This window comes from Aquarana catesbeiana, linkage group LG08 (genome assembly GCF_042186555.1).
Source record: "Aquarana catesbeiana isolate 2022-GZ linkage group LG08, ASM4218655v1, whole genome shotgun sequence".
In the NCBI taxonomy this organism is placed as follows: Eukaryota; Metazoa; Chordata; class Amphibia; order Anura; family Ranidae; genus Aquarana; species Aquarana catesbeiana.
Window position 1 is genome coordinate 3,295,635 of NC_133331.1, and position 25,697 is coordinate 3,321,331.

The following is a 25,697-nucleotide window of genomic DNA, read 5'->3' on the forward strand; positions in this document are numbered from 1 at the left end:
AGGGGGTCTGAATACTTTCCGTCCCCACTGTATATATATATATACACACACACATTATCTCACAAAAGTAAGTACACCCCTCAGTGACATTTGTGTAAATCTTTTCTTCTTTTCATGTGACAACACTGAAGAAATGACACTTGTCTACAATGTAAAGTAGTGAGTGTACAGCTTGTATAACAGTGTAAATTTGCTGTCCCCTCAAAATAACTCAACACACAGCCATTAATGTCTAAACCGCTGTCAACAAAAGTCAGTACACCCCTAAGTGAAAATCTCCAAATTGGGCCCAAAGTGTCAATATTTTGTGTGGCCTCCATTATTTTCCAGCACTGCCTTAACCCTCTTGGGCATGGAGGTCACCAGAGCTTCACAGGTTGTCACTGGAGTCCTCTTCCCCTCCTCCATGACGACATCACAGAGCTGGTGGATGTTAGAGACCTTGCGCTCCTCCACCTTCCGTTTGAGGATGTCCCACAGATGATCAATAGGGTTTAGGTCTGGAGACATGCTTGGCCAGTCCATCACCTTTATCCTCAGCTTCTTTAGCAAGGCAGTGGTGGTCTTGGAGGTGTGTTTGGGGTGGTTATCATGTTGGAATACTGCCCTGCGGCCCAGTCTCTGAAGGGAGGGGATCATGCTCTGCTTCAGTATGTCACAGTACATGTTGGCATTCATGGTCCCCTCAATGATCTGTAGCCCCCCAGTGCCGGCAGCACTCATGCAGCCCCAGACCATGACACTCCCACCACCATGCTTGACTGTAGACAAGACACACTTGTCTTTGTCCTCCTCACCTGGTTGCCCCCACACACGCTTGTCACCATCTGAACCAAATACGTTTATCTTGGTCTCATCAGACCACAGGACATGGTTCCAGTAATCCATGTCCTTAGTCTGCTTGTCTTCAGCAAACTGTTTGTGGACTTTCTTGTACATCATCTTTAGAAGAGGCTTCCTTCTGGGATGACAGCCATGCAGACCAAATTGATGCAGTGTGCGGCGTATGGTCTGAGCACTGACAGGCTGACCCTCCCACCCCTACAACCTCTGCAGCAATGCTGGCAGCACTCATACATCTATTTCCCAAAGACAACCTCTGGATATGACGCTGAGCACGTGACCTCAACTTCTTTGGTGGACCATGGCGAGGCCTGTTCTGAGTGGAACCTGTCCTGTTATACCGCTGTATGGTCTTGGCCACCGTGCTGCAGCTCAGTTTCAGGGTCTTGGCAATCTTCTTATAGCCTAGGCCATCTTTATGTAGAGCAACTATTCTTTTTTTCAGATCCTCAGAGAGTTCTTTGCCATGAGGTGCCATGTTGTACTTCCAGTGACCAGTATGAGAGAGTGAGAGCGATAACACCAAATTTAACACACCTGCTCCCCATTCACACCTGAGACCTTGTAACACTAGCGAGTCACATGACACCAGGGAGGGAAAATGGCTAATTGGGCCCAATTTGGAGATTTTCACTTAGGGGTGTACTGACTTTTGTTGCCAGCGGTTTAGACATTAATGGCTGTGTGTTGAGTTATTTTGAGGGGACAGTAAATTTACACTGTTATACAAGCTGTACACTCACTACTTTACATTGTAGACAAGTGTCATTTCTTCAGTGTTGTCACATGAAAAGATAGAAGAAAAGATTTACACAAATGTGACTGAGGGGTGTACTTACTTTTGTGAGATACTGTATATCCCATCGTTTGAGGACTCTATAACTTTCCTACAGAATAAATAATATACACTGATTTGGGTTATTTTCAGCAAAGAAATGGAGGGGAATACATTTAGACATAAATTTATGGGGAAAGTAGTGCCCATTATTGAAGGGGATAATCTGTTCCCACCAGCCATAAGTATATACAGTGTGTGGCTTCTGGGGCTCCAAGCTTCTTTTCTGTGGTGAGACCGCCCTCACTGCCCGCTGCAATTGGGGGCTTTTGATCATGTGACCACTATGACAGCCAATCACAGGGGTCAGAAGAACTGAAAGCCCAACTCTGCCTCCTGGCATTTAGATCCTCGGGGGATGGGGTTAAAAAAAAAGGGCAGTTGTTTTACGATACACAGCCCAGAGAGCAAACTAACTGCCATTGTGTCAGAGTCGGCTCACACCGCTTGTGGTGCGTAAAATGCGCATCTCTGTGTGCGTTTCCAGCACTGCACAGGGATGTGATATTCACTGTAGAGGCATGTGGGTGTTATTAGTTGTTATCAGCACCCCAAATGTGTTTGTAGCCCCCCTAAAATGCATGATACCTCAGAACGCAATAAAAGTTGTGTCTGCTGTACTTTTTCCCAAGCGTTTGGCTGCCTATTGAAATGAAAGGGTTGGCAAAAAATGAGCTGCAAGGGAAAGCGCAAGAGCGCATGTGTGAACGCACGCATTATCGTGTGAATCGCCCCCCCCAGAGTTTACACCTTCTTTGGAAGCTGCTGCTGTTCCCCACTTCCCGTCCGCCGTGCGTTTACACTCAACGTGCTCAAACCGGAAGGATGATATCTCGGTCACCACTGCAGCAATGAGCGAGATTTCATTGTTTAGCCCCAGCGATTCTGCACAAAATAAAAGTAATCTGAGCGGCTAACAAGCCGCTGGATTACTTTTACAGGAAGGTGTCCCACCCCCTCCCGCCCCCCATCCCCGCCCACGTCTTTTACCGGGCTCTCCAGTGCAATTGGCGACATCCAGCTCTGGGCACACAGTGAGAGGAAATGATGTAGTGCAGAGGGTCTCAAACTGGGAAACTACAAGTCCCATCATGCCTGTGGGAGTCCTGCTTGTAAATGTCAGTCTTGCAATGCCTCATGGGACTTGTAGTTTTGCAACAGCTGGAGGGCCGCCAGTTTGAGACCCCCCTGCTGTAGTGCCTTCCACTGTGTGATGTCAGAAACAGGAAGCGATGAGGATTTAGTCACTTCTTGTTTCAGTTCTTTGTTTAGGTGACCGCTACCGGCCAGGGAAGCAGCCAATCAGATGTATCTGTGTCTGATTGGCTGCATTTGAGGCCCCAGATCTCTCTATAAAGAGGACCCGTCATGCCCCATACTATTACAAGGGATGTTGTTCATCCCTTGTAATAGCAATAAAGTTGTTTAAAAAAAACTTAACGGTACAGTGTTAAAAAAACAAAAGCACTTATCCCGACTTGTTCATTCCCCGACTTAGTTGGGGTAGTCGGAACACATTGGTAGGGGTGGGTCAGCCACGCCTCTTGACCTTTGACCTCTGGGGGACACGGTTGCTGACCTTTGACCTTTGGAGGAGGTCCCTATTTCAATCCCTGAGTCCTAACCTTGTTCTTCAAGGGGAAACCCTAACCCCCTAACCCTAACCCCATAACCCTAACCCCCTAACCCCAACCCCATAACCCTAACCCCCTAACCCTAACCCCATAACCCTAACCCCATAACCCTAACCCCCTAACCCTAACCCTAACCCCCAACCCCATAACCCTAACCCCCTAACCCTAACCCTAACCCCCAACCCCATAACCCTAACCCCCTAACCCTAACCCCCTAACCCCAACCCCATAACCCTAACCCCCTAACCCCATAACCCTAACCCCCTAACCCTAACCCCTTAACCCTAACCCCCTAACCCTAACCCCCAACCCTACCCCCCTAACCCTAACCCCCTAACCCTAATCCCCTAACCCCATAACCCTAACCCCCTAACCCCAACCCCATAACCCTAACCCTAACCCCCAACCCCATAACCCTAACCCCATAACCCTAACCCCATAACCCTAACCCCCTAACCCCAACCCCATAACCCTAACCCCCTAACCTTAACCCCCTAATCCCCTAACCCTCTAACCCTAACCCCCTAACCCTAATCCCCTAACCCTAACCCCCTAACCCCCTAATCCCCTAACCCTAATCCCCTAACCCTAACCCCCTAATCCCCTAACCCTAACCCCCTAATCCCCTAACCCTAACCCCCTAACCCTAATCCCCTAACCCTAACCCCCTAACCCTAATCCCCTAACCCTAACCCCCTAACCCTAATCCCCTAACCCTAACCCCCTAACCCTAATCCCCTAACCCTAACCCCCTAACCCTAATCCCCTAACCCCCTAACCCCCTAACCCCCTAACCCCATAATTTAGAAACCCTAGAATTGCGCTAAACATAAAAGTGAAATAAATGTGTTCTCATGTACCGACCAATTCGGTGAATGGTCATATACCTGGTAAATAAAATCATATAAATGTAAAGCAAGGTAGAATACAGGATATAAATAATCGAAAAATAGACAACCCCACCTTAATATGTGGGAAATGTCAAACCAATAATCTTGTGACAGTGTCATAAACAAAATACAACCACAAATAGTGTCCAAATGAGCCTAAACGGGCATGTGCCACCCGTAAAGAGTCCAATCATACATGGTGCCACTTTTGAAATAGTAGAAGGAACTAGTGAAGAAATCCACCACCGGTAAGTAAGGGGTTACTGCTTACCAAAACCCCACGATCCCCCGCTACAGAGGATCAAGGGGGGGCCTGTATATAGAAAAACCTCACAGGACGCATCAGGTGGGTCAGCTGGTCTCAATAGAGTGGGGTGATACTGCCATCTCCAAGACACCCCAGCGAGGCTCCTGACATTCGAAGCTCTCCTCCTGCCATTTAGGAATCATGGATGGATATACATAGCAGGGAAAGAAATGAGCGCTCCATAGTGTAAAATCTTCTTATTTATTAAATAGTAAAATGTATTGCACTTACATAGGAAGTAGAAAAACAAGCCTTAGGCCTCTTTCAGACGAACGATCTGTTCAGGTCCGCCTGTCAGTTTTTTAGTCGGACCTGAACGGACCCTCCATAGACCTCTATGGAGCGTCGGATGTCAGCGGTGACATGTCCGCTGACATCCGACCCGCTCTGATCCGAAAAAGTGTAACGGAGGAAAAACCTACTTTTCCACCCGTTTTCGGATCGGATCTGGTGACGACGGACTCTACGGTCCGTCATCATCCGATCCCCCATAGGGGAGAGCGGCGCTCTGACAGGTCCCTCGCTGCACAGTCGCTCCGTGGATCCCCGCTGAGCACGCGGATGTTCACGGGGCGGATCATCTCGGATCCGTCCCGTGTGAAAGGACCCTAAGTGTCTGGTGTTCCGGCCGGTAGCACACAGACCAACCCGTCCTGCTGGAACGATCGATAGCAACACGAGGTGACGTCAGCGCGTCGCTCCGCCCTACGCGGCGTTTCGTAATAGGTTACATCGTGCAGGGGCACGGGCAGCGCGCTGCGTCACCTCCCTAAATACCTTGGAAACCCCACCAAGCCTTGTTTTGAAATCTAACCAATCAGTGGACATGCGCATCAGCATTGATTAGGCTGATAGCATCTGTGGGCCACCTATAACGGGTCGAAGTTGGGGTCCATGATGGATGATGTAAATAATAAAACGACTCCAAAAACCATTCTCTTACTGGCCGAACCGAAAAGGTAGGGACACAGAGAGACGTTAGGATAAATTAAAAACGTATATATAAAAAACGTATGTATAAAAAAATATGTATAAAAAAAATCAGGATGCATAATGTTTTCCAACTTGGGCGGAAACAAGCTAGATGTTCTTAACAGCCTCACCATAGCCGCAACGTCATGCGCCACCTGGTGGTCAAAAATTATATTGCATTCAAATAAAAACAAAAACAGGAGAAAAGAAGAAAGAGATTGAGTCGGCCTCTAATTGCAAAGAGCAAAATTGTTCCTAAATATAAGCTCACAAACCGATACAATATCAAAAGACAATGGACTCCAAATTGTTGTCCATCATATGTAAAAAAGGAGAACCCAAATCTAAATTAGGACAATTGTCTCAAAAATCATGTACTGGTATTGGATGAAAACATAGTAATCGGAACGGTGGTCCAATAGACACATGGGGGTCACTGCCCTGACTACACAGATGACACCCAATGGTCAATCACAGAACTACAGATTCACGATAATCTAATAGCACAATTGCCTTTTTTAACAATGCAATGTTTAGTGCGATTCGAGGATTTCTAATCTTTGTGTTCTGTATTTATGTTATGCAGGAGAATTGCTTCTGTTTTCACTTGCTTATTCATTTGTCAATTTTGAATGAGTTTATGTTTTATGTTTCCCTTCCTATCGCAGTTTGATTTTTCTTTTTCTGTTTATTCCCTAACCCTCTAACCCTCACCTTCACCCTAACCCTTACCCTAACCCTCACCCTAACACTCACCCTAACACTCACCCTAACCCTCACCCTAACACTCACCCTAACACTCACCTTCACCCTCACCCTAACCCCCTAACACTCACCCTAACACTCACCCTAACACTCACCCTAACCCTCACCCTAACCCCCTAACACTCACCCTAACACTCACCCTAACACTCACCCTCACCCTAACACTCACCTTCACCCTCACCCTAACCCCCTAACACTCACCCTAACACTCACCCTAACACTCACCCTAACACTCACCCTAACACTCACCCTAACCCTCACCCTAACACTCACCTTCACCCTCACCCTAACCCCCTAACACTCACCTTCACCCTAACCCTCACCCTAACACTCACCCTAACCCCCTAACCCTCACCCTAACACTCACCCTAACACTCACCCTAACCCCCTAACACTCACCCTAACACTCACCCTAACACTCACCCTAACCCCCTAACACTCACCCTAACACTCACCCTAACCCCCTAACACTCACCTTCACACTCACCCTAACCCCCTAACACTCACCCTAACCCCCTAACACTCACCTTAACCCCCTCACCCTCACCCTAACACTCACCCTAACCCCCTAACCCTCACCCTAACACTCACCTTCACCCTCACCCTAACACTCACCCTAACCCCCTAACACTCACCCTCACCCCCTAACCCTCACACTAACACTCACCCTAACCCCCTAACACTCATCCTAACACTCACCCTAACCCCCTAACACTCACCCTAACCCCCTAACACTCATCCTAACACTCACCCTAACCCCCTAACACTCACCCTCACCCCCCTAACACTCACCCTAACACTCACCCTCACCCCCTAACCCTCACCCTCAGCCTAACCCCCTAACCCTCACCCTAACACTCACCCTAACCCCCTAACCAGGCCCGGACTGGCCATAGGGCAGACCAGGCATTTGCCCAGTGGGCCAGGAGCCGCCGGGCCGCATGTCTGGGACATGCAAAATTGGCCGTGAGTTCTGACATGCAGGACCGGTGTTCTAACACCGGCTGCTGATGTTCCGCCAGTGGCGTACTAAGTGGGGGGCGGGCCGCCAGTGACAGGCGCTTTGTGAACTGTAGTTGCGCTGTGTAGTGGGGGGTGGGTGCGAGCCTCAGAGCCGCACTCGAGTGACATGCACCCGTTGGCACATCAGGGGGCCGGACCCACAACGATCCCCTTCTCTCTGGCCTGGTGGCCGCGACTCTGATCAGTCAAGGCTTGGCTGTCTCACACAGTCGAGCCGAGTGAAGACGCCTCCCTCTCCTCCTTTATGTCTACACAGGGGGAGGGGACCCAACATGCAGTCCCGCGCTGATCTGAGGTACATTATGGGTCTGAAGGGGGGTCTATTGTAGGGGCGTTCTGTATTGTAGGGGGGGTTCTGTATTGTAGGGGCGGTTTTGTATTGTAGGGGCGGTTCTGTAGTGTAGGGGGTCTGTATTGTAGGGGGTCTGTATTGTAGGGGGGGTTCTGTATTGTAGGGGGGGTTCTGTATTGTAGGGGGGGTTCTGTAGTGTAGGGAGGGGGTCTGTATTGTATGGAGGGGGTCTGTATTGTACGGAGGGGGTCTGCACTGTAGGGAGGTGGTCTGTACTGTAGGGAGGGGGTCTGTATTGTAGGGAGGGGGTCTGTATTGTAGGGAGGGGGTCTGCACTGTAGGGAGGGGGTCTGTATTGTAGGGAGGGGGTCTGCACTGTAGGGAGGGGGTCTGTATTGTAGGGGGGGGTCTGTACTATAGGGAGGGGGTCTGCACTGTAGGGAGGGGGTCTGCACTGTAGGGAGGGGGTCTGCACTGTAGGGAGGGGGTCTGCACTGTAGGGAGGGGGTCTGTACTGTAGGGAGGGGGTCTGTATTGTACGGAGGGGGTCTGTACTGTAGGGATGGGGTCTGCACTGTAGGGAGGGGGTCTGTATTGTAGAGAGGGGGTCTGCACTGTAGGGAGGGGGTCTGTATTGTAGGGGGGGGTCTGTACTATAGGGAGGGGGTCTGCACTGTAGGGAGGGGGTCTGCACTGTAGGGAGGGGGTAGTATTGTAGGGAGGGGGTCTGCACTGTAGGGAGGGGGTCTGTACTGTAGGGAGGGGGTCTGTACTGTAGGGATGGGGTCTGCACTGTAGGGAGGGGGTCTGTATTGTAGAGAGGGGGTCTGCACTGTAGGGAGGGGGTCTGTATTGTAGGGAGGGGGTCTGCACTGTAGGGAGAGGTCTGCACTGTAGGGAGGGGGTCTGCACTGTAGGGAGGGGGTCTGTATTGTAGGGAGGGGGTCTGCACTGTAGAAAGCGGGTCTGTATTGTAGGGAGGGGGTCTGCACTGTAGGAAGGGGGTCTGCACTGTAGGGAGGGGGTCTGTATTGTAGGGAGGGGGTCTCTATTGTAGGGAGGGGGTCAATATTGTAGGGAGGGGGTCTGCACTGTAGGGAGGGGGTCTGCACTGTAGGGAGGGGGTCTGGTCTGTAGGGAGGAGGTCTGCACTGTAGGGGGTCTGTGTAACATGCAGGGGGTCCAGAACTGTTAGGGGGGTGTCTGTGTAACAAACAGGGGTCCAGAGCTGTGGGGGCTGTGTAGTGTAAAGGTGTCCAGGGGTGCAGGGTGCTGTGAGATGTAAAGGGGTCCAGAGATACAAGGTGCTGGAACCCCACATCCCATCATCAACCGCTGCACCCCCTCCCCCCAGGCTGCTCAGTCTAAAATGCCCGGGCCTATTTTTTGTCCCAGTCCGGGCCTGCCCCTAACCCTCACCCTCAGCCTAACCCCCTAACCCTCACCCTAACACTCACCCTAACCCTAACCCCCATCCCCCTGTGCTGACGCTCACGAAGGTCCCGCACAGATAAGTAAATAGCAACCCCTCCACACGTGTATCACAGCGAACATCAGGAGAGCAACTTTTGTTGGTGCCAAACCTCAACTTGTGAAGGCTTCTAAAACGTCGCCAATGTAGATTTTTAGGTACCGTCATTTGGCGCCATTCTACGGGTGGACGCAATTTCAAAGCGTGAGTTTTGGTATCTATTTACCCCATAGGTGTGCGTAGCCTATTACATTAGGGTGTTCACCCCAAAGCGCAAACACACACGCCTTTCCCTGCAGCTTCAGCTGCACTGGACAGGGAATGAATGGGAAGTGCTCTGTGCTGAACAGCACCCTGTTCATTCACAAACTGAAGCATAGTAAACACCGTTTACTGTGCTTCAGCAAATGAACAGACACAGTGCGCGAGTGTGTTCACTGTGTTCATTTAGAAATGGAAGGAGTTGGTAAATTACATATTTACTAGCCCCTTCCCACCCTCTCCATCCTGAAACATACCCCGCAGTAGCAGGGGGGAGAGGAGGGAAACCAGCAGCACTGTGGAGTGGGGGGGCAAAAACGGGGGGGGGGGATATGGGCAGTAGGGGAAATCGGCATTGCTCATAGTGATTAGGGTGTGCCCAGGCACACCTGGCACACCCCCCACGCACGCCTATGATTTACTCATTGTAACATCATCTTTTGTATTTAAAAAAAAAATGTGGGTGTTATGTTGTGCTTTTGTATTAACCGCTTCAGCCCCGGAAGGATTTACCCCCTTCTTGACCAGAGCACTTTTTGCGATATGGCACTGCGTCGCTCACCCCAAAAAAATTTACATTCTTTTTTCCCCACAAATAGAGATTTCTTTTGGTGGTATTTGAGCACCTCTGCGGTTTTTTTAAAAAAAAGAGCAACAATTTTGAAAAAAAATAAAACAATATTTTTTACTTTTTGCTTTAATAAATATCCCCAAAAATATATAAAAAAAAAAATTTTTCCTCAGTTTAGGCCGATACGTATTCTTCTACATATTTTTGGTAAAAAAAAAATCACAATAAGCGTTTATTGATTGGTTTGCGCAAAAGTTATCACATCTACAAAATAGGGGATATATTTATAGCATTTTTTTATTATTTTTTTTTAGTAGCAATGACGGAGATCTGTGATTTTTATCGTGACTGCGACATTATGGCGGATGGGTCAGACACTTTTCACACTATTTTGGGACCATTGTCATTTATACAGCGATCAGTGCTATAAAAATGCACTGATTACTGTGTAAATGACACTGGCAGGGAAAGGGTTAACCACTAGCGGGTGATGAAGGGGTTAAGTGTGTCCTAGGGAGTGATTCTAACTGTGGGGGGATTGTCTCACTAGAACATATATATATATATCTATATATCAAGAATAATGTACAAGTGAATGTGAGAGATGACATCACTGAGGGAGCTAGAGAGGAGGTGGAATCCTTATGGGTAGAGCTCCAAAGGGATAAAGCTAAGGGGAAAATAATACTGGGAGTATGCTATAGGCCCCCAAACCTGAGGGAGGAAGTGGAGACGGATCTTCTATCACAAATTGGATTAGCAGCAAGGATGGGAAGTGTTATCATAATGGGGGATTTTAATTATCCAGACATAGACTGGGCGGAGGGAACCGCACATTCATTTAAGGCTCGCCAGTTCCTTAATGTCTTGCAGGACAATTTTATGGGTCAGATGGTAGACGCACCAACTAGAAATAAAACATTACTGGATCTACTGATTACCAACAATACAGACCTGATCACGGATGTGGAAATGCGGGGCAATTTAGGTAACAGTGATCACAGGTCAATTAGTTTCAGTATAAATCACACAAATAGGAAACATAAAGGGAATACAAAGACACTGAATTTCAAAAGAGCCAACTTCCCTAAACTACAAACCTTGCTAAAAGGCATAAACTGGGATAAAATATTAGGAACAAAGAATACGGAGGAGAGATGGGTTTGCTTTAAGAGCATATTAAATAAGGGCATTAGCCAATGTATCCCATTGGGTAATAAATTTAAAAGAGCGAACAAAAGTCCTGGATGGCTTAACTCCAATGTAAAAATGCATATAAAAGCAAAGGAGAAGGCCTTCAAAAAATACAAGGTTGAGGGATCATCCTCAGCATTCAGACTTTATAAAGAATGCAACAGGATATGTAAAGGTGCAATTAGGACAGCTAAGATAGAACATGAAAGACACATAGCGGAGGAGAGCAAAAAAAATCCCAAGAAATTCTTTAAGTATGTAAACAGTAAAAAAGGGAGGACAGACCATATTGGCCCCATAAAGAATGAGGAAGGACATCTGGTTACAAAGGATGGGGAGATGGCGAAGGTATTGAATTTATTCTTCTCCTCAGTCTTCACGAGTGAATCGGGGGGCTTCAGTAACCAAAACTGCAGTGTTTATCCTCATGACACAACACAGGAAGCACCTCCATGGTTAACAGAGGACGGAATTAAAATTAGACTTGAGAAACTTAACATTAATAAATCACCGGGACCAGATGGCTTGCATCCGAGGGTACTTAGGGAACTCAGTCAAGTGATTGACAGACCGTTGTTCCTAATTTTTACAGATAGTCTACTGACTGGAATGGTACCAGCTGATTGGAGAAAAGCCAATGTAGCACCTATATTTAAAAAGGGCCCAAAATACATCCCTGGGAATTACAGACCAGTTAGCCTAACATCAATAGTATGCAAACTCTTGGAGGGGATGATAAGGGACTATATACAGGATTTTAGTAATACGAACGATATCATTAGCAGTAATCAGCATGGATTCATGAAGAATCGTTCTTGCCAAACCAATCTATTAACCTTCTATGAGGAGGTGAGTTGCCATCTAGATAAAGGAAGGCCCGTAGACATGGTGTATCTGGATTTTGCAAAAGCATTTGACACAGTTCCCCATAAACGTTTACTGTACAAAATAAGGTCTGTTGGCATGGACCATAAGGTGAGTACATGGATTGAAAACTGGCTACAAGGGCGAGTTCAGAGGGTGGTGATAAATGGGGAGTACTCAGAATGGTCAGGGGTGGGTAGTGGGGTGCCCCAGGGTTCTGTGCTGGGACCAATCCTATTTAATTTGTTCATAAACAACCTGGAGGATGGGATAAACAGTTCAATCTCTGTATTTGCAGACGATACTAAGCTAAGCAGGGCAATAACTTCTCCGCAGGACGTGGAAACCTTGCAAAAAGACCTGAACAAATTAATGGGGTGGGCGACTACATGGCAAATGAGGTTCAATGTAGAAAAATGTAAAATAATGCATTTGGGTGGCAAAAATATGAATGCAATCTATACACTGGGGGGAGAACCTCTGGGGGGATCTAGGATGGAAAAGGACCTGGGGGTCCTAGTAGATGATAGGCTCAGCAATGGCAGGCAATGCCAAGCTGCTGCTAACAAAGCAAACAGAATATTGGCATTAAAAGGGGATCAACTCCAGAGATAAAACGATAATTCTCCCGCTCTACAAGACTCTGGTCCGGCCGCACCTAGAGTATGCGGTCCAGTTCTGGGCACCAGTCCTCAGGAAGGATGTACTGGAAATGGAGCGAGTAAAAGAAGGGCAACAAAGCTAATAAAGGGTCTGGAGGATCTTAGTTATGAGGAAAGGTTGCGAGCACTGAACTTATTCTCTCTGGAGAAGAGACGCTTGAGAGGGGATATGATTTCAATTTACAAATACCGGACTGGTGACCCCTCAATAGGGATAAAACTTTTTTGCAGAAGAGAGTTTACCAAGACTCGTGGCCACTCATTAAAATTAGAAGAAAAGAGGTTTAATCTTAAACTACGTAGAGGGTTCTTTACTGTAAGAGCGGCAAGGATGTGGAATTCCCTTCCACAGGCGGTGGTCTCACCGGGGAGCATTGATAGCTTCAAGAAACTATTAGATAAGCACCTGAATGACCACAACATACAGGGATATACAATGCAATACTGACACATAATCACACACATAGGTTGGACTTGATGGACTTGTGTCTTTTTTCAACCTCACCTACTATGTAACATGACAGAGATCACTTCTCCTGATGACAGGGAATAGTGATCTCTGTCATGTTGCTAGGCAGAACAGGGAAATGCCTTGTTTACAAAGACATCTCCCCGTTCTGCCGCTCCGTGACACGATCGCGGGCCCCCGGCGGACTTTGAGTCCGCGGGACCTACGGTCACGCTCAGGGAGTATGCGGTGCGCCCACTATGCCGCAATTTAAAAAGAAAGTACCTGTATGCCCATTTGCCCAGCTGTGCCATTGTGCCGACGTACATTGTCGTGCGCTGGTCGGCAAGGGGTTAAATTTCATTAAAATGTATTATAAATCCTGTATAATAATAATAATAATAATTTTTTCCCCAAAAAATTGCGTTGAAAAACCACTGCACAAATTTTTATGTGACATAAAAAATTGCAACGCCCACAATTTTATTCTCTAGGGCCTCTGCTAAAAAAAAATATACATATATACAGTATCTCACAAAAAGTAAGTACACCCCTCACATTTGTGTAAATATTTTCTTCTATCTTTTCATGTGACAACACTGAAGAAATGACACTTGTCTACAATGTAAAGTAGTGAGTGTACAGCTTGTATAACAGTGTAAATTTGCTGTCCCCTCAAAATAACTCAACACACAGCCATTAATGTCTAAACCGCTGGCAACAAAAGTCAGTACACCCCTAAGTGAAAATCTCCAAATTGGGCCCAATTAGCCATTTTCCCTCCCCGGTGTCATGTGACTCGTTAGTGTTACAAGGTCTCAGGTGTGAATGGGGAGCAGGTGTGTTAAATTTGGTGTTATCGCTCTCACTCTCTCATACTGGTCACTGGAAGTACAACATGGCACCTCATGGCAAAGAACTCTCTGAGGATCTTAAAAAAAGAATTGTTGCTCTACATAAAGAAGGCCTAGGCTATAAGAAGATTGCCAAGACCCTGAAACTGATCTGCAGCACGGTGGCCGAGACCATACAGCGGTATAACAGGACAGGTTCCCCTCAGAACAGGCCTCACCATGGTCCACCAAAGAAGTTGAGGTCACGTGATCAGCGTCATATCCAGAGGTTGTCTTTGGGAAATAGACGTATGAGTGCTGCCAGCATTGCTGCAGAGGTTGTAGGGGTGGGGGGTCAGCCTGTCAGTGCTCAGACCATACGCCGCACACTGCATCAAATTGGTCTGCATGACTGTCATCCCAGAAGGAAGCCTCTTCTAAAGATGATGCACAAGAAAGCCCGCAAACAGTTTGCTGAATACAAGCAGACTAAGGAGATGGATTACTGGAACCATGTCCTGTGGTCTGATGAGACCAAGATAAACTTATTTGGTTCAGATGGTGACAAGCGTGTGTGGGGGCAACCAGGTGAGGAGGACAAAGACAAGTGTGTCTTGTCTACAATCAAGCATGGTGGTGGGAGTGTCATGGTCTGGGGCTGCATGAGTGCTGCCGGCACTGGGGGGCTACAGATCATTGAGGGAACCATGAATGCCAACATGTACTGTGATATACTGAAGCAGAGCATGATCCCCTCCCTTCAGAGACTGGACCGCAGGGCAGTATTCCAACATGATAACCACCCCAAACACACCTCCAAGACCACCACTGCCTTACTAAAGAAGCTGAGGGTAAAGGTGATGGACTGGCCAAGCATGTCTCCAGACCTAAACCCTATTGATCATCTGTGGGACATCCTCAAACGGAAGGTGGAGGAGCGCAAGGTCTCTAACATCCACCAGCTCTGTGATGTCATCATGGAGGAGGGGAAGAGGACTCCAGTGACAACCTGTGAAGCTCTGGTGACCTCCATGTCCAAGAGGGTTAAGGCAGTGCTGGAAAATAATGGAGGCCACACAAAATATTGACACTTTGGGCCCAATTTGGACATTTTCCCTTAGGGGTGTACTGACTTTTGTTGCCAGCGGTTTAGACATTAATGGCTGTGTGTTGAGTTATTTTGAGGGGACAGTAAATTTACACTGTTATACAAGCTGTACACTCACTACTTTACATTGTAGACAAGTGTCATTTCTTCAGTGTTGTCACATGAAAAGAGAGAAGAAAAGATTTACACAAATGTCACTGAGGGGTGTACTTACTTTTGTGAGATAATGTGTATATATATATATATATATATATATATATATAATGTTTGGGGGTTCTAAGTCGTTTTATAGCAAAGAAAAGAAAAATTATGTTTTTTACATGTAGGAGAGTAATGTAAGAATTGGCCCATACTGGAAGTGAATAAATGAAGACAGATTCAGGGAATGCACAAAAACACACGTGTGAACGCACGCATTATGGTGTGAACCGGCCCCGAGAGTTTTCACCGACTTTAAAAAATGTTGCTGTTTCCCTTTAAATGAAAGCAGAGCTTCAGTGCGCAGCGTTTTCCGGAAGTGTCATGTGACTTGCTGAAATGTGAAAGTGAAAGACAAACGTATGAGATGAACTTTCCGTTTTCAGTGGGTCGGTGTGATCGTATTGTGTGATTGTAAGGTGTGATTGTACGGTGTGATTGTACGGTGTGATTGTAAGGTGTGATTGTACGGTGTGATTGTACAGTGTGATTGTACGGTGTGTACCACCGGGTCCCTCTCCTCTTCTATGAGCGGTGATCCCTCCATCAATCCCCACACTCTGATCTCTTTGTAGACTTTGCTTTGTTACATTTTATCCGTTTTATTAATATGTTTGCAGGTGATTTCTTTGTGAAGTTTGTTTTGTTACATTGTATCCAGTTTTTGTCATTGTGTGTTTATCTTTGTGTGTTTATTATTGTGTGTTTCTAGGTGATTTCTTTGTAAAGTTTCTTACATTGTATCCTTTGTAACTGTTGTTTTGTTACATTGTATCCAGTATTTATTATTGTGTGTTTATTATTGTGTGTTTATTATTGTGTGTTGATTATTGTGGATGATTTCTTTGTAGCCGTTGTATCCAGCATTGATTGTTTGCGTTGTTGCGATGTGACGGGTGTCGCTGTGTTCATTTTGCAGGGTGTCACTATCTGACGATTGTGTGGTGACGTCGGAGATCGGCGTACATTTGTGGTGAATCCCGGGCCGGACCGAACCCGACATGAAGACGATTGATCCTCTACTCCTCGGCCTGATCCTGACGCTGAGCAGTAAGAGACAACAGGGGGGGGGGGGGAGGAGTAAAAGGGTGGGGGAATTTAGATGTAGGTGGGGGGAGGGGATGCTGGAGCAGGAAGTGTCTGTGACACCTGGCAATGCCATTAGGGATGACAGTGTCATTGCTGCGAACGGCGCCTTAATAACCAGGGTGTGCCTCCAAAGTCAGACAACACTGTTGCATGAAAAAACATCCGGGTGCGACTTCCATGCGACTTTTGAGGGTTAACATTAGAAGTCTATGGCAAACAAGTCACATGAAAGTCAGGCCAAAATAATGCATGAGCTACTTTGGAGTCGCTGTGACTTGAAGTCGCATAGATAAGAATAGTACTCATTGGAAAACAAGGGGTGTGATATGTCGTGAGGCTTTGATGTCCAAAGTTGCACACGGTGTGAATAGACGGGCAGCCCCTCCTCCACCCCCAGCCATCAAGTTCTGAGGTTCATTGGGGTTTAGTAATCTATATAATCTATATGTAAAAAGTTGTATTATTTTGTAATTTTACTTTATTACTTTAATCTTTTGTTGCAGAAAGTGTGGAGTTTAACCCCTTCCCGCCCGTCCTATCATAAAATGACAGCCAGGGGGAGGGAGGGGGGGGAGCACTGTTGTTCTGACATCCTTCCTGAAGGCGCCTCTAATGTGGCTGCAGAGTGACGCGACCTGTCAGCGGCTCCGCCCACCAGACACAGCCAATGACTGATCAGTCCCGCTGCCCGTGTCATGTGATCACTGTCACCAATCACAGCAGATCACATGACCATTGTAAACAATGGAGGGCTTCCTTTCATGCCATCCAATATATACAATTGTGTTGCTAGCTGTGATTGGTCACAGGGATCACATGGTACAGACAGTGCCAATCACAGCCCATCTGTACTATGTGATTAGCTTTAACCAATCACAGCCCATCTGTACCATGTGATTAGCTTTAACCAATCACAGCCCATCTGTACCATGTGATTAGCTTTGACCAATCACAGCCCATCTGTACCATGTGATTAGCTTTGACCAATCACAGCCCATCTGTACCATGTGATTAGCTTTAACCAATCACAGCCCATCTGTACCATGTGATTAGCTTTGACCAATCACAGCCCATCTGTACCATGTGATTAGCTTTAACCAATCACAGCTAGTCACAACAAAAGACAGCGAATGAATCCGTTTCGTTCAGTAAAAATGGTTCCTTATACCAATGAAATTCCCCGATTTAACCACTTGCCGACCAGCTCACACACATATACTGCGGCAGGTTGGCAGCGCTGCGCGAATCGCCGTACCTATACAGCGGCTCACGCAGGCACAGTTGTGGGCGGGAGCGCGCCCGCGGGTCAGGGCGGACTCGATGCCCGCCGGCGACCCGCAATCACCTAGTACAGAGGCAGAACGGGGATCTGCCGGTGTAAGCAAGCCGATCCCCGTTCTGACAGGGGATCGTCTGTTCCCAGTGATCTCGGTCATGTCCCAGTAAGCCCATCCCCCCCACAGTTAGAACACACCCAGGGAACACACTTAACCCCTTATTCGCCCCCTAGTGTTAACCCCTTCCCTGTGTAATTTGTACAGTGATCAGTGCATTTTTATAGCTCTGATCAATGTAATATTGTCACTGGTCCCCAAAAAGTGTCATTTGGGGTCAGATTTGTCCGCCGCAATGTCGCAGTCCGGCTAAAAATCGCACATCGCCGCCATTACTAGTAAAAACAATAAAAATAAATAAAAGTCCCTAAATCTATCTCATAGTTTGTAGACGCAATAACTTTTGCTCAAACCAATCAATATACGCCTATTGCGATTTTTTTTTTTTTTTTACCAAAAATATGTAGAACAGGGGTCTCAAACTGGTGGCCCTCCAGCCAAACTACAAGTCCCATCATGCCTCTGCCTGTGGGAGTCAGGCTTGTAACAGTCAGCCTTGCAATGCCTCATGGGACTTGTAGTTTTGCAACAGCTGGAGGGCCGCCAGTTTGAGAACTCTGATGTAGAAGAATATATATCGGCCTAAACTGATGAATAAATGTGTTTTTTTTTTTTACATTTTTTTTGGGATATGTATTATAGCAAAAAGTTTCAAAAAAATTTTTTTTTTCAAAATTGTTGCGCTTTTTTTGTTTATAGCGCAAAAAATAAAAACCGCAGAGGTGATCAAATACCAGCAAAAGAAATCTCTATTTGTGGGGGGGGGGGATAGGCATCAATTTTATTTTGGGAACAGCGTCACAAAATTGTCAGTTAAAACGACGCAGTGCCGTATCGCAGAAAAAATGGCCGTATTAAAGTGGAGGGCCACCCTAAAATAAAAAAGTGCATCAATATTCTTAAAAAAAAAAAAAAAAAAAAAATTTGAAAAAAAAAAAAAAGTTTTAAGTTACCTGAAACCCCTGTTGCTAGGCAGTCTTCCTAATTTGCCTCTTCCTATTCCGCGGTGCTTCCTCCTCTTCGGCAAGCGGCCCCATTGCCTTCTGGGATATGTGTGTGTCCCAGAACACAATGGGGCCATTCACAAAGAGCAGCGCGACTCGTGCATGCGCAGTAGGAAATGGGCAGTGAGGCCGCAAGGCATCACTGACATCGCGGGCTCGCTGGACAGGTAAGTGTCCTTATTAAAAGTCAACAGCTACAGTGTTTGTAGCTGCTGACTTTAAAAAAAAAAAACACATTGCGGCCCGAACCCCCCTTTAAGGGGGCAAATCCTTTCCGGGGCTGAAGTGGTTAAGCAATCATAATGTGTAAAAAAAAAAAAAAAGAAAAAATCCTGATCACTTCCCCAGAGTAGTACGATGTTACTATGGTAACACTGTATTGCTCTGGTCACAGTGTGTTAAAAAAAAAAAAAATCGTAAAAAAAAAAAAGAAAAAAATGTAATAAATAAAAAAAATGGAAATAAAACATTTTTATTTCTTTCTTTATTTTTACATGCTGTCACCAGCCAGTGTCTCTGATCACCGTCACACCAATTATTATTATTATACAGGATTTATATAGCGCCAACAGTTTACGTAGCGCTTTACAACCTGAGGGTAGACAGTACAAATACAATACAATTTGATACAGCAGGAATCAGACGGCCCTGCTCCTTAGAGCTTACAATCTAAGAGGGAAGGTCAAAAGATACAAGAGGTAATAACTGTGGGGTGATGTGCTGATTGAGAAGATAGATGTACAGTTGTTAGGTGGGGGCCAATTATATGATGACACTGTACTGCACTGGTGACAGTATGTAAAAAAAAAAAAAATTGTAAAGAATTTTTTTTTTTTATTTATTAATTTTCCAAAAAATTGTGACAAAAAAATGACAACTTCGAAAAACTCGCCATGCCTCTTCCTAAATACATTGGACTGTCTACTTTCCAAAAAGGGGCGATTTGGGGGGGGGGGGGGTTATACTGTTCGTCCGTCAGTACATTTTGGTGGATTGATCAGATATATATCCCATAGTTTGTGGTCTCTATAACTTTCCTACAGAATAAATAATATTCACTGATTTGTGGGATTTTCACCAAAGAAATGTAGCGAAATACATTTTGACCTAAATTTATGAAGAAAAGATTATTTATTTAAAATGTTATAACAGAAACAAAGAAAAACACATTTTTTTTTTTTTTTGAAAATTTTCCATCATTTATCGTTTATTTAGAAAAAAATAAAAACCCCCAGGGGTGATTAATCTCTTCTCGCCTGCCAGCCGTCATATGACGTCCTGGGCTTTGTGGGGTGATATCTGAATGAGGGGTGCAGCTACAGGCTTCATCCAGATATCGAGATAGAGATGTAAATGTGTAGCGCTATTAAACCCAATAAAAGTGTGTGTATAACTTTTAAAGTTATATGAGAGTTAGTGTGTAACATGTATCAGGTGAACAACGCAATAAAAATGTGTGTATAACTTTTTAGAGTTGTATGAGAATTAGTGTATAACACATATTAAGTGAACACCACAATACACAGTAAATCAAAAATCAAACAACAAAGATATAAATTAAATGTATCAATATAAAGTGACTAAACAAATAAATAAGTGATATGAGGGGTATGCTAAAAAGGTGAATCATTCAGATATTGGCTTTTTCAGCCGGCGATTTCCCTACACCACAAGAATGATCATAGCGGCTGTTCTGGGGGCCGCCGGATCCTGTCTCCGACTCACCGTTGGAAGCACCGGAGGGCGGCAGGAGGTAGGTGGACGTCCCCTCTCGCGGCCCTCCGGTGCTTCCAACGGTGAGTCGGAAAACAGATCCGCTGGCCCCCCCCGGACGTTTACCATAGAGATTTTTCGGCGGACCAGATGGTCGCCGTAGTCTCTATGATTGTTCGGATGCGGGCGCGATGTTATGGCGTCACGCCCCGGCCTCTGCATTCAAACAAACGGCGCCGCTTCGTCATGGGAAGCCGAGATCGTTATTATTTATTTTTTTTTTTTGGATTTCAGGCTTCCCAGCCTAGAGGTGAGATGTGGGGTCTTAATGACCTCCAAATCTCACTGTAAAGAGGACCTGTCGTGTCATATTCCTATTACAAGGGATGTTTACATCCCTTGTAATAGGAATAAAAGTGATCAAATTTTTTTTTTTTTTAAAGTGTCAAACTAAAAAAAAAATAAAAGTAAAATTAATGAAAAATAAATAAAATTTAAAGCACCTCTGTCCCCCGTGTGCTCACACGCAGAAGCGAACGCATACATAAGTCCTGCCCACATATGAAAACAGTGTTCAAACCACACATGTGAGGTGTCGCCGTGAACGTTAGAGCGAGAGCAATAATTCTAGCCCTAGACCTCCTCTGTAACTCAAAATATGTAACCAGTAAAAAAATTTTAAAGTGTCACCTATGGGGATTTTTAAGTACTGAAGTTTGGCGCCATTCCATTAGCGTGTGCAATCTTGAAGCGTGACATGTTAGGTATCTATTTACTCGGCGTAACTTCATCTTTCACATTATGCAAAAAAATATGGGCTAACTTCAATGTTTTTTGTTTTTTTTTTAAACACAAACAGTTTTTAAAAAAAAAAAATGTGTTCGAAAAATTGCTTCGCATATACCGTGCGAGATAAAAAGTTGCAACAGCCGCCATTGTATTCTCTAGGGTCTTTGCAAAAAAAACCATATATATAATGTTTGGGGGTTCTATGTAATATTCTAGCAAAAAAATTATGATTTTTACATGTAGGAGAGAAATGTCAGAATTGGCCTGGGTGGCAAGTGGTTAAATACCATCAAAAGAAAGCTCTGTGTGTGGTAAAGAAATGATAAAAATGTCATATGGATACAGTGTAGCATGTAGTCATTCAAAGTGTGACAGCGCTGAAAGATGAACATTGGCCTGAGCAGGAAGGGGGGGGGGGGGGAGCGCTTTGTACTGAAGCGGTTAAAGGGATAAGGAAGTAAAATGTAACGCATGTCGGGGGTGCCCCGCACGCGGTGTACTTGTGGGTATGATCAATAAAGTGGGCGTGGTGTAAAGTGTGGCTGTAGCTTCACAGTTTATGACTTGTAGTGTGCCCCTTTGCTTTGTTGCAGTTTAAATAAAAATAGGGCATGGTGGAGATTGTAAAATAAGCCCCATTGTTGGTATCAATGGCAACAACATTTACCCTCAGCATTGGGGTCAGCGCCAGCAATGATAACTCCCAGCATGTGTCAGGGCAAGCAATAACTCCATGCAAATGTCAGGGACAGCAATAACCCTCAGCAAGAGACAGGGCCAACCAAGGCCGCCGATAGAGGGGTACCACCGGGTCTCCTGTAGGGGGCCCCGGCTCACAAGCAGCAGGGGGATCGGTATGGTGGGACGGGAGGACAATTACAGAACAGGGAATTGTGTCTGTGTCTCTCCCTCCAGCAGCTGAAAGCCGGTTTCTCCACCTCTCCCTCCCACCAGCTTTCAGCTGCTAGAGGGAGAGACACAGACACATTGCATCACCTATTAAATTGTCATCCCGTCCCACCGCACCGATCCCCCTCCCTGTGCTGCCCACATCTGATTCCCCCCTGTGTGGTCGGGCCCCCCTCGTCCTCCCACTGCGCTGCCAGCTTTCCTCTCCCACCAGCTGCTGCGGGTACACAGAGGGATGAAGAGTGGAGGAAGGGGCCCGGTAAACATGTCATTTACCGGTCTCTTGCTTTTCTGAGTTGGACACAAGTGAGCGATCAGTACTGATCACTCCTGTGTCCATTACTAACTCAGCATAGTAAACTGTGTTTACTATGCTTCAATTCATGAATGAAGAGGAACCTCCTGTGTCCTGTTCATTCATCTTCAGTGCAGCTGAGTCTCCAGAGAAAGGGGCTGAAGAATCTGTGTCCTCAGTAAAACCCCTGCCACAATAATAACTCCCAGCAAGTGTCTGGGTAAGCAATAACTCACAGCATAATCAAAAAAAACCCCTCACAATAATAACCTTCAGCACAATAATAATCCCAAAGTGTAATAATAACCCCACAGTGTAATAATAACCCCACAGTGTAATAATAACCCCACCATATAATAATAACCCCACCGTATAATAATAATCCCACAGTGTAATAATAACCCCACAGTGTAATAATAACCCCACAGTATAATAATAATCCCACAGTGTAATAATAACCCCACAGTATAATAATAATCCCACAGTGTAATAATAATCCCACAGTGTAATAATAACCCCACAGTATAATAATAATCCCACAGTGTAATAATAACCCCACCATATAATAATAACCCCACCGTATAATAATAATCCCACAGTATAATAATAATCCCACAGTGTAATAATAACCCCACCATATAATAATAACCCCACAGTATAATAATAATCCCACAGTGTAATAATAACCTCACAGTATAATAATAATCCCACAGTGTAATAATAATCCCACCGTATAATAATAATCCCACAGTATAATAATAACCCCACAGTATAATAATAACCCCACAGTGTAATAATAATCCCATTTGACTCTGGCGGTCTGTGGAGGTGTAATATAACCCGTTACGAATAGTTTTAGAGGAAATTGATCAGTGATAAAAAATGATTGTAATGTCCCCGACAAATGCCACTTCCCTCTGCATGCACAGAGATTTCATTCATAGCCTCTGGGTGTGACCACTTAGCATATTAAACGTGAACAGAATTGTGTTAACAATAAAGTTATTTTTCTCACAAATGTATTTCTTTTGGAACTATTCATAATGGGTTACAAGGCCCCAGTCCCAATGATATGACATACTTTACACACAGAGATTTGTTTTAGAGCAGGAGCCTCCAAATGTGTATAGACTGGGGTCAGTGGGGTCCTCAATGTGTACAGACTGGGGTCAGTGGGGTCCTCAATGTGTACGGACTGGGGTCAGTGGAGTATCCTCAATGTGTACAGACTGGGGTCAGTGGGGTCCTCAATGTGTACGGACTGGGGTCAGTGGGGTCCTCAATGTGTATAGACTGGGGTCAGTGGGGTCCTCAATGTGTACAGACTGGGGTCAGTGGGGTATCCTCAATGTGTACAGACTGGGGTCAGTGGGGTCCTCAATGTGTACAGACTGGGGTCAGTGGGGTCCTCAATGTGTACAGACTGGGGTCAGTGGGGTCCTCAATGTGTACAGACTGGGGTCAGTGGGGTATCCTCAATGTGTACAGACTGGGGTCAGTGGGGTCCTCAATGTGTACAGACTGGGGTCAGTGGGGTATCCTCAATGTGTACAGACTGGGGTCAGTGGGGTATCCTCAATGTATACGGACTGGGGTCAGTGGGGTCCTCAATGTGTACAGACTGGGGTCAGTGGGGTATCCTCAATGTATACGGACTGGGGTCAGTGGGGTCCTCAATGTGTACAGACTGGGGTCAGTGGGGTCCTCAATGTGTACGGACTGGGGTCAGTGGGGTATCCTCAATGTGTACAGACTGGGGTCAGTGGGGTCCTCAATGTGTACGGACTGGGGTCAGTGGGGTCCTCAATGTGTATAGACTGGGGTCAGTGGGGTCCTCAATGTGTACAGACTGGGGTCAGCGGAGTATCCTCAATGTGTATAGACTGGGGTCAGTGGGGTCCTCAATGTGTACAGACTGGGGTCAGTGGGGTATCCTCAATGTGTACAGACTGGGGTCAGTGGGGTCCTCAATGTGTACAGACTGGGGTCAGTGGGGTATCCTCAATGTGTACAGACTGGGGTCAGTGGGGTCCTCAATGTGTACAGACTGGGGTCAGTGGGGTCCTCAATGTGTACAGACTGGGGTCAGTGGGGTCCTCAATGTGTACAGACTGGGGTCAGTGGGGTCCTCAATGTGTATAGACTGGGGTCAGTGGGGTCCTCAATGTGTATAGACTGGGGTCAGTGGGGTATCCTCAATGTGTACAGACTGGGGTCAGCGGGGTATCCTCAATGTGTACAGACTGGGGTCAGTGGGGTCCTCAATGTGTACGGACTGGGGTCAGTGGGGTATCCTCAATGTGTACGGACTGGGGTCAGTGGGGTATCCTCAATGTGTACGGACTGGGGTCAGTGGGGTATCCTCAATGTGTACAGACTGGGGTCAGTGGGGTATCGTCAATGTGTACGGACTGGGGTCAGTGGGGTCCTCAATGTGTATAGACTGGGGTCAGTGGGGTCCTCAATGTGTACAGACTGGGGTCAGTGGGGTCCTCAATGTGTACAGACTGGGGTCAGTGGGGTCCTCAATGTGTACGGACTGGGGTCAGTGGGGTCCTCAATGTGTACAGACTGGGGTCAGTGGGGTCCTCAATGTGTACGGACTGGGGTCAGTGGAGTATCCTCAATGTGTACAGACTGGGGTCAGTGGGGTCCTCAATGTGTACGGACTGGGGTCAGTGGGGTCCTCAATGTGTATAGACTGGGGTCAGTGGGGTCCTCAATGTGTACAGACTGGGGTCAGTGGGGTATCCTCAATGTGTACAGACTGGGGTCAGTGGGGTCCTCAATGTGTACAGACTGGGGTCAGTGGGGTCCTCAATGTGTACAGACTGGGGTCAGTGGGGTCCTCAATGTGTACAGACTGGGGTCAGTGGGGTATCCTCAATGTGTACAGACTGGGGTCAGTGGGGTCCTCAATGTGTACAGACTGGGGTCAGTGGGGTCCTCAATGTGTATAGACTGGGGTCAGTGGGGTCCTCAATGTGTACAGACTGGGGTCAGTGGGGTATCCTCAATGTGTACAGACTGGGGTCAGTGGGGTCCTCAATGTGTACAGACTGGGGTCAGTGGGGTCCTCAATGTGTATAGACTGGGGTCAGTGGGGTCCTCAATGTGTACAGACTGGGGTCAGTGGGGTCCTCAATGTGTACAGACTGGGGTCAGTGGGGTATCCTCAATGTATACGGACTGGGGTCAGTGGGGTCCTCAATGTGTACAGACTGGGGTCAGTGGGGTCCTCAATGTGTACAGACTGGGGTCAGTGGGGTCCTCAATGTGTACGGACTGGGGTCAGTGGGGTATCCTCAATGTGTACAGACTGGGGTCAGTGGG

The 25,697-nt window shown here is 46.4% G+C and overlaps 1 protein-coding gene across 4 annotated transcripts in view; it reads left to right on the top strand.

The window, feature by feature from the left end:
- The first annotated feature begins 15,455 nt into the window (after window positions 1-15,455).
- Window positions 15,456-25,697, top strand: part of TAPBPL (TAP binding protein like) — a 38,393-nt gene continuing 28,151 nt past the window's right edge. The window contains exons 1-2 of one of the 4 annotated variants that reach the window (XM_073595426.1): window positions 15,456-15,531; window positions 16,091-16,221. In XM_073595426.1, coding sequence (XP_073451527.1) covers window positions 16,173-16,221 — 49 coding nt within the window. In that variant the 5' untranslated portion in view covers window positions 15,456-15,531; window positions 16,091-16,172. The other 3 variants (XM_073595425.1, XM_073595427.1, XM_073595428.1) reach the window with 3 other exon arrangements.